The 17039-nt window shown below is 31.9% G+C and overlaps 1 protein-coding gene across 1 annotated transcript in view; it reads left to right on the forward strand.

The window, feature by feature from the left end:
* LOC112593190 (RNA-binding protein 24-like) overlaps positions 1 to 15122 on the forward strand; it is a 37365-nt gene extending 22243 nt beyond the window's left edge. Inside the window, exons 4-5 of the mRNA XM_025337531.1 lie at positions 13091 to 13338; positions 14806 to 15122. Of these exons, the coding sequence (XP_025193316.1) occupies positions 13091 to 13338; positions 14806 to 14972 (415 nt within the window). The 3' untranslated portion in view covers positions 14973 to 15122. The remainder of the gene's footprint in view (positions 1 to 13090; positions 13339 to 14805) is intronic.
* Positions 15123 to 17039: the final 1917 nt, after the last annotated feature.

Genomic DNA, 17039 nt, shown 5'->3' on the forward strand with positions numbered 1-17039 from the left:
TTTTATTTATTTACTTTTTTTTTTTTTTATGAAAGTAATTAATTATAATTACATTTAATACGAAAGTAAATAGTGATATTTAATAAAATATCGTTTAGAATATTCGTGATATGTAATTTAATATACCTACAAAGTAATATTAATACTGTACCTATTTGATAAAAATTTCAATGAGAATAAATTACATGTTGGCTATAGTAATTAAATAACCATTACATGTTTTTCGCTGGTTTAAACAAGTTTGAAAAATATACATTATTCTAGTACTTTACTTTTACAAATAACAACATTTTTTGTGTTTGGTAACACTGATTCAAACAATGACAATTGAGTTTTAAAAAATATTACTTTGAACTGTAAGCAGCACTATTAATTTGTAACGCCAAATTTCAGAAAATATGACAGATGAAACACACAAAAACCATATTTTTACTGAACAAATGAAAAAAATTAGAGCACGCAATAACACATTGTAACAATAAACAATGTGTAATAATTACGTGTTTATTAAATAATATTTAGATAATTGATAAAATGACAACAACAGTGATTATTAATTTTAAATTATAACCCACAATAATAAATGTGTAAAAATGTTATCTTTAATATTTAATACTATAATTTATAGTAATCGTAGTTTGATTTTTAAATTTTGAGTTTAGGTACACATATTCGTATTATAAAACTTATTTCTATAAAAAATTACTTCTAGGAAATCATCATTATAATTCACATCATTGCTATAATAATTATTAAAATGATTAATTAGATGCAATTGCTCTTAAAATTGTCCAAACAATAATTTATATTGACTGCTTTTAGTCCTTGGAAAATCACAATTAAATAACGATTGCGTATAGACTATAGACGGCGAATTCTGATCATATTATTTTTTGTTAGTTTATTAATTAAAGTAAGCAAATTCAATTTATATTCACCGATATAACATTTGACATTGAATACGAGTAGTATACTAGTATAAATTAATAAATTAAAGTCAATTTCGAAGTACAAAATAAATGTTGTATTACAATTTAAAAAATTAGATCAACTACCTATCAGTTATTATAATATATGATCACACACCCTTTACGGGGTAGGTAAATACGTTTTTTCGTAAATCAAACATACCACGCAAATAAATTTAATTTTAATTATTTATAAAACATTTTTTTTCATCTAGAACTCAGCCCAAATTCAATGTCGCACGTATAGTATAAAATAACTATGATGTAAAAGACAATATTATATTATTAAACCGCCGTATACTCGTGTGATTTTCACTTGAATCATTTACATGTAAAATATTATAAACTCTACGGCTGCCAAGGGCCAACTCTAGAGCTGTAAATGTACCTTAGCTTTAGAAATTATTCACTCTTTGTCGAGCGCGAAACACGACGTTATTAATCGGAGGCGATGAGCAGCAAGTGAAGAAGATGCGCGCTCGCCCGTTCGCGTACGGTAATTTTGAACCAAGCCGTGAGCTTACTTTTACAACTTTTATTTTTTACTTAACCAATGCATTCTGTATTTTGCGAACGCTAGCCCGTTTTGCGTCGAAAACTCGAAAGCGAAACAAACAACGTTGGTGGCGGCGACGCGTGCAACAAATTGTCGTCGAAGAGTCTCCGCCGTTACCATATTCAATTTGTACACTGAGTAGAGAAACTTTTAAAAAAATTAGAAGTTTTTGTTTATAAAAATACAAATTTAAAGTGAAAATATCTCAAAAAATATTTAAGTCTTTGTCTGGGTTAAAAATGCAGATTACATCGTAATTATTATTAATTTTTTTGAAAATCAATCACGCGTTTATAAATAAAAATATTAAACATGAAAATTTTTTATTTTATCCCATAAGAGTTAACTTTTTTATGTACTTACATAAACATTATAATATATTGTAGGTACAATATTCTCATTGGTATCTTCATTTATAAAGTCATATCCTCCCCATGACAAAAATCTAAATACGCCACTGGCTGACAGATTTTGTGTCCTAAAAGTGTTTCAATCTTTTAACCACCATGTAACAATAACGCATCAGTTAAACATAATATACTATTAAAAAGTTATAATATTATTGCACCTGTTTTTTTAAGTGTATTATAAAGAAATATAAAATTACATAATATAATATCTGTTATTAAATATAATCTCTTGTCGTGGAGAGCTCTCGTTTTCAATAACTCATATTATAAATAACATAGAAAAATAGTTCCAAGTTCGTCGTTTGTGTACGAGGACGTCCCCTACTTTTTAAGTACTTAAAAAGAGTAGTAGGAAGAAAAGAAAAAAAAGGAACACGAGTATCTCTCTGTCTTTCTCTTTCTCTCTTCTATACATATATGTGTACGCCACGTGCAGTGGGACGGTATTATAAACGATGGAGGGGTTGAGGGGGTCGTGCGCGCGATGAGTCATCCGACCGTGTTTTGAGTCATCCTTACCCTCCTACAGTTTTAGCCCTTCTACCCCGTCCGAAACAAGCTCCGGCCCTCGTCGCTCACCCTCGCGCACTCCCGCCGGTCACCATCGATCAGAGTGTGTTTGTGTGCGCGCGTGTGCGCTCGGTGCAACCCCATTTTCCGTTTCAACCTCTTCACCCCGCCGCTGGCTTCGTTACGCCCCAACCTACCCCATGTCGTAAACACTTTCGCTCGAATCCCTGGGCCCTTTTGCCCGGGACGCGCACGTTCGTCGCTGCAAAGTCCCACCCCTACCGCACCTTGCCATCATGCAACGACCCCTTTGTCGCTCCCTGCCTCCAAGGCTCATTCACCACCGCTTCTTCTTGTTCTTCTCCTCCTGTATCTCCCGCCGCTCACTCACTCTCTCTCTCTCTTTCAGTTCGACAACCCTGCCCCCTTCCGCACCCCGTCGTCATTATCCCCGGGCTTTTGTGAGGATCCGCTGCCACCGCTCACTGATCTCTCCCCGCCGAAGCCGTCCCACCCGTTGCACTGTGAGCACACCTCTTTAATACGGAGTGCGGCGCGCGTGTGTATATATACACACGTAGTAATACGCGACCGGTTACTATACGCGCGTAAAACTACTACGAAGCAGTGACGGGCGGCTCCGATGACAGGAGGGTGGTGAAATTTAAATTAAACCCGCCACCGCTCGTCAACCGTGCTGTATGTTCCCCTCACATCCCCTACCACTCACCGACTCGTTCGTTCGTCACAACTCGCGTTCCGCGCGCGTGCCGATTTCGCACCCGAACGACTATCAACTGCCGCGTGAGTGAACCACCGTTGCAGGTGTTTGTATGCGCGTGTGCTTAAATTAATTTACAGCCCGTTAAAATCGCATAACGATATCGGACGTGTGTGCGATCGAATGATAATTATCATTTGTATATTAGGCGACAGTGATATCGCTCGCGTATAGATCCAACGAGATAGCAGAGACCATCTTGTCATATAATTTTTTTCATTGTCTTTACGAAATTCGATTTGTATGGATTTACCATTCGTAAATTAACCATCCACGTAAAAATCGAAAAACGATCGTTGTATTTAAAAAAAAAAAAAAATTCACGAAAGCCTATACTTACATGGATGGTATTTCCTATTTATATGGAATAATCTGTGTACACTTAGTGGTAACACGGAAGCGGTGTCATAACAGTGCGGGTGGCGGTAGCGGCGATGACGAGTCTCCAGTAGACGGCGTGTATGGAGAAGGGTTGTTACGCACCGGAAATCCCGCAAAGGGTCCCCGTATGTGCGTGTGAGCGTGCGTGCGTGCAAACAAAAGGATCCGTGCAAGTAATTTGAAAAATTTACGAGCGATGTGTTTGACAGCGCTGTTTCAACTTTTCGCGCTCGGTCTACGTTTTCTATGCGACGCGCGGTGACTATACTTCCTGCACCACAGTGCCGTTCTATCAGCTGTTTCAAAATATACGCGATCCGAAAACTTATTAAACTTATTACGATACACGAACATTTATCAATATTACACAATTAAAATCATAAAATACGCGGTTTTCAAGTTTAATCTCGTTTCGGCGAGAAAATAATTGATTACACGTCCTGATGCGAGCTTGTCTGTCCCACAAAGCATAAAAGGTTATTACATATATACGCTAATCCAATAAAAAACTGGTTTATAAAAGAACAATATTAGATTTAAATGCAAAACAAAAAAAAGTTATTTAAAAACAGATGATATTGATTCGATTTGAGCACAAGTGAAAGATTTAAATTCTGATAGTTCCCAAAAGTTGACACGGTCTAATCGTCATTTCGTCCATATAAACACACGTAATTTGGTTCTTTCTATATTCCGCGGAAGCCCGTCTGGTTTTAACTTTTAATAACAATATACACAATCAGCGAACACAAAACAACGATTCTTCCCATACCACACTGATAAGTTTACATTAATTTTATTAATAGCAAAACTTTTTTTTTTTTATGGTGTGAAATATTTAGAATTTGTATATACACTCTTATATGTTAGTTTATATTCTTAGAGTTAAATAAACAAAATTTATTCGAAGAACTCTTGTTGAGTAACAATTTAATAAATATATATAACTAAAATTACTTGCTAGTGTATTAACAATTACATAACTGCAGCAGCCATAACGATGTAACGTCGACTTAATGATTACTAGAACATCTAAACTTATTATACGAGTATAAAATATAATGATTAAGTAATTTCAAATACATTGATACACAGACATAATATAATTCAAACAACTATATTATAAAATATAAATACGTTTACTGACAACTTCTTCGTACTAACGTCATTTAGTTTTATAACACCTATATTATAGTAATATGGTCATCGATAACTATAGATTGTCAAATTTATTATATACCACCAGTGATGGTCAATCGTAAATAAGTTTTTTTAATAATTGTGACGACAAATAAATTGCGTTGCTACTTGAAAAAATCGAGTGGCGATTATCACACCACAACGATTTCATAAAATATTATGAATATACTAATGCGACCGAATCCGTAAATTATAACTTTTGGTGCGAGTGAATCACATATTGTAGGTACTTTAACACGTCATGTTAAATAGATACCATACACTTGTTGTTAATAAAACACAATATTTTTAGCGAACAAAATTGACATAAATTCGGTAATGTGTATGTATAGCTGTTCTGTTGTTGATATCGTTTGCTGGCGGATACACTTGTTGCAAAAACACTAAATATTCTGTCGCTGCAACGGTTTTCTCGGTTGCGTTGGGACGCCAATTAATTTTACCCGACGCACATAAGACTCTTTGTTTGGGAAATCGACTTCGATTCACATATTTTTAATATTGCTTTTATCTATAATTTTCACATTACGAGCATATATCTATATCTTGTAACTATAGCATACAAATTACAACGAAAACACACAATTTTCTTTACAAAAAAAAAAAAAAAACAATATTAAACTTTCGGTCAGTCGGATGTTCATCAGTGATAACAAAAATACGACAGTGATTTTGAAAAAAATAAATTAGGAATGCAGAGAAAAACTTTTAGCACTAAAATTGTCTTTTATATTCATTATTCATATATATATATATATCGCATTAAAATTACAACAGTCTTAAACTTGAGTCCCTTACTATAAATCGAAGATCATCCTAAGGTGCACTTCAAAAAATGGCACTTGTACACATTGTAAAAAAATTAATAGAACTATTGTTTTTATTATTGCATTTACCGATTGAGCATGAGTTCATAATTAAATCCAAGATTAATCTCATAGTCACAGACGGAAAATATCAGATTATAATATGAGATAGATATGTATTTTTAAAATATGAATTGTAAAAAGTCAGTTTAAGTCTTACGGTAATAGGATTGTGCCTTTTAACGTTGTATATAAAGTTGAGAGACTTAAAACAGTTAAATAAATCTATTTTTCCCCATTTTAAGTCAACAAAAAAAAAAAAAAAAAAAAAATGCTCAACCAACACCGTTAAACCGATATTTATGTTAGTGCACTTATGATGAGAATGATCAAAGGGAATCAAATTAAAAAAACACTCCTATACCATCGCTGTAAAATTTAACTTTTTTTTTTTTTTTTTGTTTGTGCAACCATATTTTATTTTACATTTACAACGGACTAGAATTTAAATCGTCTAAACAAAAGGAACGTATTTATCGTCAATCCCGAATCGAAAATTAAGTTTCCAAAGTTATAATTTGATTTCTTTTTTTTTTTTTTTTTAATTACGATATCTTCGTAAATACGATTAGCAGCGACTTGTAGCGTTGTCGTAAAAGGTGTTGGATGAGACAAAGCAAAGTTTCTTTTAAATTTTTCGAATACCAACACTGTTTCAAGTCCCATTGTATGCCACAATGGCCATAAAAACTCGTCGAGTTAGTCGATCGCGTGCACGCAGTACATCCCATAATAATTGTTATATTATGAGTACCCGGGCGTGTGTACGTAAGTGAAACCTACATAATAAAATATATAAAAATAATAAGCTCCATAATACCTACATACATTATCATGATAATATTATGTGTGTGCGTGTGCCTTTTTATTTACGTTCCTAATCTGTTGCTCGTCGGATTTTCAGATATTCACATCAGACAGTATATGCGTTACCGAGTATGTAAAAATGAGAGTGCCAAAAAAAAAAAAAAAACCATAAACGTTTTGCGCGTGTTTAGGACCGGACGGTATACAAGATTATTGACGCCATGTTGCTTTATATCGCAGCCGTCACGGCGCAGAGATCGACCCGACAAAAACGTATATATAAATATATGTATAAGTTATTATGACACTAAATAAATATTAAAATATACCATTTTATACATCGCGCACATATTTTTTTTTTTTTATACGTGTTCGACACATATAATATGAACTATGTGTGTAGTTTCGTGTGGTTTTATTTGATAATTTTTATTATTATTATTATTATTATTATTATTATTTTCTTTGTTTGCCATGTTTTGTTTTTGCCACCAAGTGTTGATGACAGTTGCACGCGTGGAAATATATATTTTATGTACGTTTTCCGAGTCCCGGACAGTTTTCAGTTGTTCGTTTTGGGATTTGGTTTTGTTGTTTTATTTTTCTTTATACATATATATTTAGAGTATATTATAATTATTGTTGTTGTTTTATAGGTTAACTACCTTAAATCATATCCATCATCATCCATTAATCACCATCATATATTATAACATTTTAGATTTTACTCCATATCGGACAATTCTGTATTGTACCTATATTTGTGTCTGTAATCGGCCCATTTTCGTTTTGAAAACAATTCGTGTCATTTCAACGCACAAATTGTTTTTATTGTTAATTTAATTTATCATGATTTGAATGGTTTTAAATACCTAATTATCACGCGTGTTATTAAACTCTTACAAAATCAACTCATTATCATCATCATCACATCATTATTATTATTTGATATATTTTTTTCTCATCATTATTACGTAATTATAAAAATATGTTTTTTGTTTAAAACTCATTTTGATATTGATCCTTTTTATTTAGACATATATATATATATATTATATGCGTGCTATTGTGGTGAGAGCTTTTCGTAGGCTTTGGTGAAGTATAATATAATTATATTTATGATATATATATATATAAATAAAACGGTACGAATAAATATAATTTACATACTATGCAGTATTTTTATCAATTAAATCAAATATTGTTTAAATCATACATAATTATATTATTTACATGGTTTATACATATAGTTTATGATACATGTAATAGCTGTTTAATTTAATTCCTGTTTGGTGTGCAGGGTTTTTGGTTTGCAGTGTTTTACATTTTGTTTTTTTTTTTTTTTTATTTAATATTATATTTTTTTTAGAAATGAAGCATCGATTGATTACTGTGCATTGATATACTTATATTATATTATTATTATACAACATGAATTATTACGTACATATAGAATTATTTTAATCACGGGGAGATTTTTTTTTTTTTTATGCCACAATAATTATTAATTGCCTGTACTTTTTGCGAGTCACGATTATAATATTAATGCAATTACATACATTATCGGATATGGCAACGCTTTAGGTTGATTTTGTCTTATAGCAGTTTATATTTACATTATTATACTATTTAAACTTTGTGATACATAATAATTATATTGTATTGAATTAACACAGTAAACGTTTTCATTAGCAGTGCAGTATAACGTAGTTTCTGTATCATGTATAATAATTGATGATTAGCACGATTATATTATATCATTAAATTATTATGATAGAATAATTATCATTTTCGTTGACGTTACGTCTTCATTAACCGCTGCAACGTTCTATGTTTTAATTGTTTTATAAACTTCACTATAACTTTATGACAAAATAAAAACGCATGACGATTTTGAACGACTGCGGCAATTGAAATGGAAACGTTCACGCGGAGTAAAACGCGATATGATTATTATTATTATTATTTTTTTCTATTTGAACGTGTTATTTAATTTTCTAGAGTAGGTACTATATGTATACATACATATTATATAACATAATAGGGAAAAATGGCATGTCACTAAATAACGATCCCGAATAATACATTGCACGCTCTACATACACAGTACACACACATACACTTTTAGACCATAAACATACTATGATTAATAACGGAGCATGCACTACTATGGTGCGTGTAGGGGATACGCAAGGGGGTTGTTGATCTTCATCAAGCATTACAAACCCTTATGCGCCCTAACTCCTCGTACACGCCGCGTCGCTCAACCCCGCAGAAGTAACATTAAACGTTTCGTGACGTATCTATTTAAGACAAGTGCAGTTTTTCTTTTAAACAAATTAAATACTTGCGGTTATTAATGTATTACGCCATGCTATAGTGCATACTTCAATGGCTGATGAAATATAGACACTACTTACCTGTTTGTTGTAAACTGTTGAAACGCGGAGAAATAATATAGCGATAATATAAATAGAGGCGAACAAATGAATAGATTTTTCCTTCGCAAAGCGATCGTACGTATATATAATATTATATGAGACATGAAATCCCATTTTGACATTTTCAGTAAGTAGATATACGCCACAGTAAATTGGTCATTAATTCTTATCGTAGATTAAATAAGTGTGCTCGTCTAATTTTATTTTTCATTATTTTAATCCTCTGATAACTTATTTATAGAATGTTGTTTCAAATGTATTGATTTATATCATTCTTCGAAATTCTTCATAAATATTACTCAATACGACTATTCTCATCGGCATCGGATATACCTGGATATATATTATGTCTAAAACAATATAAAATACAGATTTAGACTCATAATACAATATTAATAGTAGTTCAAGTATGACATAATAGATTTAACTCGATTTCTCAGTACTTATTTATCTTTATTCTTTATGCACTTTCCGATACGAAATAATACCTATACGGCATCATATTCGTGTAATTAATCTATGTCGGACCTAAGCCTGTCTTAAATTCATGCACTTCGTATTTCTAAATATAATATTATAATATTATTTTATTAAATTATTATTTATTATAACAACTTAAATGCCGGACCAATCGAGTAGTAAGCATCTCTCATAGATTACTCATAACTATTACAATGTATATGTTTTTAGATTTTAGTCGTTATCGAATTAAATCAATAAAATTCCGTTCAAAAGATAAAACTAATTTAACATTCATGACATATATGACGAACGTTCTTTTTTATGCTTTTTACAAAACGTATTACCTACACTTTTGAAAGCGTGTCTGCGCGTATAATGTATGTGGGTATAAAATTAAAATCGATAATACTTACTATAACCGCTGAAACTCGATTCGCTGTGCTTGTATTCGTTAAGTTCCGTAATACTTTTTTTAAACGAGCATTGATTCCACAAAGAGTTTTGAAATAACATTCTTGAGAACTTAATGTCTCTGCGAACGTTATGCAGGTCACATAATAAAACAACCTGTGGAATAAAATTTAAATCGCGTTTTAATTCAAAGAAGGGCAATTATAATTTTTAATTGATTTAAGTGCTGCAGAAAAATAATTGTTTGAATTATTTTCTTTTTTAATCAGATGCACGTGTAGGCGAGTAATTATTAATATATTTTTACTTCGTTAATATAGCAGGCAGTTAAAATAATTTTTTTAAAAGAAACCTACTCAAAAAGTTTATCGTGATATATTATATATCTTTCTACTCTTGGACAATAATAACGTGAATACTGAATATATAGGCTAACTGCACGCACTATGTTTTTCATTATAAAATGATATAAAACACTTTAATATAAAATGTATAGTAACAAATATACCTAAACACACAGTAACATGATATTATATTACATTATATTTTCCGGTCGATCGTTTCTCATTGTTAAGTCGTACGGCCAAAGCAATGTAATTTTTTTCAAAAACTAACAAGCTAGGCTGATTGACGATTTTCGTGAACAGAATCGTAAGACCTACAGAATGTGCACTCTCGTCTAAAATCTAATATATAGTCGATAAACGCGAAAATAAATAAATATTAAATCCCGTACATTCGAAGCGATATAGCAGTGTATAATCACATACAGTATAGAATTGTGAACCGAGACATTATTCGACTATGAGTATATTTAAAAATTATTTTTTTTTTACAAAACAGTGTGCTGAATGCTGATGCATATTTATATAAACGACCCGGTATCACAACTTACACATTACAGCAATATAATTTACTTTGTATGACTTATAAATTATAATAACAGTCTATAAAACATTTTGATATAATATATGCGTTCACATGCACATTTTCTATCTAGTCTCTCTTAGCATGATATAGGTGGTAGTATAAATGTTCATGTCGTCCATGTGTAAAAAACTAGTAGCAAAAGTAAACACATTACACACATGCATTCTCTAATATAAACGACTAATACTTTCCCCTCTTTTGAATATACAGTCGTTTATAGGTACCTACCTCTTTGTGCCGCGTCAGACTAATTATAAATAATAACACGCTCGTAAAGTTATGATATTAAATACGTTTTCAAGCTGCATACGCGGGTGACTAGGTCAAATAAATATAGTAACTTTGAAAACACCGTGTTAATTATTCGTTGGCAATACAATTCAGAACTTTATATCATACACTTATATACCTATACATCGAAGTATACTTAAATTAGATTATTCATACACAATCAAAAATGGCAAAACCGAATAATGATACAACGATAAATTTTTAATAAGCAATTAAATAGTTAATTATATTTTATAGAACGATTTTTGATATATATTTTTTTTTTTTTTTACAAACGAGAAAACTGTGCCGGGGTAATCCACCAACTAATTGTCTATATTAAATATCTATAATAAGTGGGACATAGGTACCTACATCAATCAAAATCGTTATTTCCCATATAATCTTATTTAGATATGTTCGACGTTTTCAAAACTTCAGCTACAATTTCTGCCACCTTGCCCCCTTCCAAAAATTAAACGGTCTCGGAATTTTGTTTTTTTAATCAGTCGTGACGAAATTGATACGTGTCTAGTTGATCCGCTTAAAATCTAAACAGATTATATAATATTATATATACACTGTACCGTTTAATACACATCATATAACCGAATGGCTTTTATCTCAGTCGCGTGTAACAGATGAATAACCCCGGGCTTACGCTAAAATTCGAGACAACGCGTTATGAATACTGAAAAGGCCATACTACTACACCAGCTTTTTAAGGGGTTTGGTATAGGCAATTGCAATAGAATATTACATGCATAAATATTAATTCAAAGTAACTTTTCAGTTCCATTTTTGGTTAATTAGAAAATTATACTAAAAAACAATTATGCGTTGAAAAGACCGAGAAGGACCAAAAGTTTACAACATTGCGCCATGTCAATTTTATTTTTTCAATATCGCTTTTACGGAAAAAAAAATTATTCCAGTTTGATAAACATAGATGGGTTTTATAACGACCATAAAACTTTTTTTCGAAATAGTGATATCGATTTATATACATAATATATTTTGCTGTCAAATAAGTTTTCCTCTTTGTACGGTATAAATTTGGTTTCTAACTAAACAGGCAAATAAGATTTGCAAAAGGTTTTTAGGTGAAATGTGTATAACATTTTAAGCTTCTATTTTTTGATTTTTAATATCATGAATAATTGCGCATAACGTTGTGTACAGTAAAATATGTTTGTTGTAAGCAACTTCAATATTACATCGTGTTATAGCCAATTTTATTTCATTTTTTATTATTACGTTTGGACGCGCACAAGTAATTGGAACACGCTGTACTTCTTTTATTTTTAAACGATGCGATTTTATTTTTATTTCTCATCGTATCGTAGCGATGGATGTTTAAAAATTTTTATGACTATCGAGAAGGTTATTTTTAATTTCATAATGTTCTAGAGCTAAATAACACTAGAAAGTATTTGAATGGACAAACCAAACACCTACTCTAATAAATATTCTGCTTGAATGTGTTTTGAATTAAAACATATGAATATTGCCGTTTGGGTAGAAAAAAACCTCTTTCGCTGTGATGTAAAATCATAAGAATTGATTTACATTAGGCAATAACATTGTGCGTACGAAACTATTACCAACAAACGAAAAAAAGTTATTGGGAAAACTTCGAAAGCATCGCACTGTTGCCGATAAGTGCGCAGCATAATATAATTAACGTAAAAACACGCTAGGGACTCGATCGTTGCTTATAGGACATGCCAATTTTCCCTGAAACGTTTTACGCGCGTAATAACATAAATACATCACACTTTAATGCATTAAATTACACACACACACACACACACGCACGCATACACATAGACTACGTAATATAGGCATTAAATTGTTTTTGCGTAAATAATAAAATATAAACACGTGATGTTATAAATTTTATTGAACGACCGTATTTAAAATTTAAAATTTAAAATTAAAAAAAAAAAAAAATGATATAACATTTGAGTAGTACGTTTTGCGTGTAGAGCGGTCTGGTGCATACGTATATTATTATACAGTGTAATATTACGCGTAGTCCTATATAGACTTGTCGAGTGCAACGTTTTTTGTTAATCGACCACGACCGTGTTTCAGGGTGCAGCCGAGCTACCTGTACCAAGCCGGTCAAGCGGCCAGCGCAGCGTACTTGGGCGGCGGCGGCGTCATGCCGCTGGCCCCGACGCATGCCGCAGCAATGGCCGCGGCCACGTCGCAGTTCTACGAGTACCAGAACGCCGCCGCGGCTGCAGCGGCCGCAGCGGCTCTGTCGTCCTATCCGTCGCAGTACGCCGCCGCAGCTGCAGCGGCTGCATCGTTCGACCCGTACACATCAGCAGCCGCAGGTAAATATTGACAACGTACTATAATATGCAACGGAGTGCACTACAAGAGCGAATAACCCCCCCGTGCCGTGTGAAATCAAAAATAGGCACCAAAACCGAGAAAAACGAACGATTATTCCACAGTGGCTATTAAACAATACGTTTCCGTATATAAACTAATATTATATATTGTGATCACCGCTCTATTCTACACCGCGTACATTCGTGGTAACGCAGCACGAGGTTTTTCATATCCCCCCCTTCCTCCCTCAGCAAAAGTGCGTGGGTGATTTATATACTAAACCATTTGGGGTAACTTGGCGAGTTCAGTTCTAATTCCGCAAACCGACTCACATCAAGGAAAAGTTTTTAATGTCTGAAAAATCACCACTTTATCCATTTTATTGTTCAGGCGTAGCGATAGTCGCTCTGAGCATACACCTCGCATGTACGGAACGATTCTCTCATTGCACACCACCACTGGATATTCTTTATACCGCGATCCTGTCCTAAGCTAACTTTACCTTGCTAGTTAACTTCAACTTTTAACCTTTAAAATAGTGTGCAGTGTTTTACTTTTTGAACGCAACAACTAATATTATAGTTATCTTACGTTCCTTTATACGGGTACGCGTAAACGATCTTGGACCAAAAATAGCGATCGTTTAATTTTAAAATCATTTGTTTTGGATCAAAAAAAAAAAAAATAGAAAAATATTAATAATAATTTATAAAAATTTCCGTATACGTAATATTTGTGCAAATTGTGTAAAACTTTCATCAATATGACTACCGTCAAACGTTTTCATCGATATATCGTCAGTGACGGTTTACCCATATATATATATATATATATATATACAAATTAAACGATTTACCTGTAAGGCGTAAATTGCAGTATTGTAAATCTATTTGGAAATCGTTCAAAACCCGAACGGAATCCGAAATGTTGGTACCTTTCCGAACATAATACTACTTTAGAAAAGTATATACCGATTGGGGGAAAAAAAAGAAACTTTTCGGCAAATCATTATGTAATGGTTGTGCGGTATCTGCTGCAATAGTGTATCACGCGAAACAAAACCAATCGTTCGATAAATTACGCTTTTCCATTTCACCTTTTTTTTTTTTTTTGCCATCCCGCCCCTCAGCTACATAAATACATAATATTATACATTACACCGTATTAATATTTTACTTTTATAGTGCTACATGTAAATCACCCTACATAATAAAATATATTAAACGCACTCCGATCAAAAAACGATCAAGACAGTATTCTCGGCATACCTATACCGACGGCGTACGTCATTACCGCAATGTCGCGTGTGCCGTGCGTGTTTTCCGTCCCGCAAATCATAATATCGCGACAATATAACATTATCACGACACGACATTACGATGATAGTGCCGTCGTGCGATTGCATTATACTGGTCGGTGTGTTGGTTGCGATGTGTCTAACGACGATTTTTGAATTTTTTCCACAGCCGGAGTCGCCAACTACGCCACGCCGTATTCCTACGCGGCGCTGCCCAGCAGTACTGCGGGTCTGCCGACAGCCGCGAGCTCGGCCAGCGCGTTCACCGGCCTGTCTCCGTACACGGCAGCCGCCGCCCAACAAGCGGCGTCGCTGCAAGAAGCTCGATTGCAGTAGCATTGTCAATTCAAAGCAGCCCGTGCCCTCCGTCCTAGATTACGAATTTTTCAGAGTCAGGGACATCGGTAGTGTGTCGTCGTCGTCGTCGCCGTTTGTCGACAGGCAAACAAAAAAAAAAAAAAAAAATTTTTTTTTTAATAAATAAAACTTAGGAATATGTTCGATTATTAATTATTAACAACATAAAACGTAATACTAATATTAATTGTAAAATAATACGTCATATTATACATATAAATATATATATAATATATAAAGAGAGAGAGAGAGAGAGAGAAAAAAATGAAAAAAAAAAAAAAAAACTATATCGTCGTCAAAAACGAATTTGTCTACAGCTTACCAAAAAAATTATTATTATTATTATTGTCATTATTAATATTGTTTAATAATGATGAAAACCTTAGACTATAAGTATATATTATATTATATAGATAATAATTATTGTAATAATATTAAAAAACTGTCGTGTAGTGTTTAGGTAGTGGCTGACGTCACGATTAAGCCCGCGGTATAATATGTGCATTAAAAATTAAACCGAACTAGCTTTTAGTCCATGTTTATTAAATTTGTTTGTGGACCATCATGTCGATCACTTATTATACTATTGTGTATTTGAATATACTACGTAGATAAAAGCGATGTACGTAATAAAAATCACTCGCGTATTAATGTACAATCTACCGTATTTGTGTTTTTCACTCGGTCAATCTTCATCCTTCGGGTGGGGGGGGGACGAAATCTACAAACACGGCTATTCGAAATCACATATTTTTATATATCGACGAGATACCGACATACCGTTACCAATTTATGATCGTGACCGACGCAAAATATTGTAACCATACCTGATTTACCTATACGAATGATATTATACGAGCCTATATTATATTATACAGGTTACGACCGTGCAATCGCATCTCGAGCGCATAAATTATGTATTATTATATTTTGTTTAGTTCAATTTTATTTTATTCAATTTTATTATCTATTTTTTTTTTCGATTATTTATTTAATTTGTGTACGCAAATTATTGTTTGTTTAATAATACTTAAGATTTTAATTTATTTTATAGCGATCGGAAATCGTAGCAATTATCCGTCACGTTAATCCTAGACAATTATTATTTTTGGACAATTAAAAGTCGAAACATTAAAGACCTAGGTATTATATTTTATAATGATTATAAATTGGTTCAGTAAAATACATTTTGTGCCAAACATTAAAAAATATTGGGCAGTTTAAATGTGATATATTTGATAAACTAACTAGCAACTATCCCAAAGTAAAAGTGCAAATAATTATAATATTTTGTGCAAAAAAAAACCCGTGGATAAAATTGTTAAAATTAGTCGAAAACCTGCTGATTAGTGGGTATAACGTATTATACATGGATAAAATTTATGTATCTTAACTATATAACTTATATTATAAGATAAATATCATAATTAATTACGATTAATACATATTTATATTAAAATAGCCATCTAATTATTTATATACTAAGTGGTTATTGTTTTATTATATATATTGAAAAAAAAATTGAAACATCTAAATAACTTTTTTTAACGTATAAATTACGATCACGTACTATAATACTATATAATTAATATGTTTTTATTTTTATCCGTATAATTATCGTAAATATATTTATTTAAAGAATTATTGATAACAAATATAATATTATATATTATATTATATATGCCTAGTCTATAATGTAATTTTATTTTTTGTTTTACATTTTAGGTTAGTATATAATTATAAAGAATTTATATCATAATTTTAATAACAGCCACGCATCTCTAGTCATGTGTACAATAAGTTTATTAATCAATTTTAATTTTAAGAGAAAATATTATTATATATGTTTATAATTAGTTAACTTAATATTATTGTCACGTATCTATACATTTGTATAATATTATATAAACGTATTTTTATGTCATATATACTACATAAATATATTATTATAAATAGGTTTATTTTATACATGTTTAATATTTCTAAGGTGATATATTTAACGTCAAATCTATTAACCAAGCACAAGGTAAAGTAATCAATTTTTAT

This window comes from Melanaphis sacchari, unplaced genomic scaffold (genome assembly GCF_002803265.2).
Source record: "Melanaphis sacchari strain LSU unplaced genomic scaffold, SCAv2.0 Contig1_pilon_pilon, whole genome shotgun sequence".
NCBI lineage: Eukaryota > Metazoa > Arthropoda > Insecta > Hemiptera > Aphididae > Melanaphis > Melanaphis sacchari.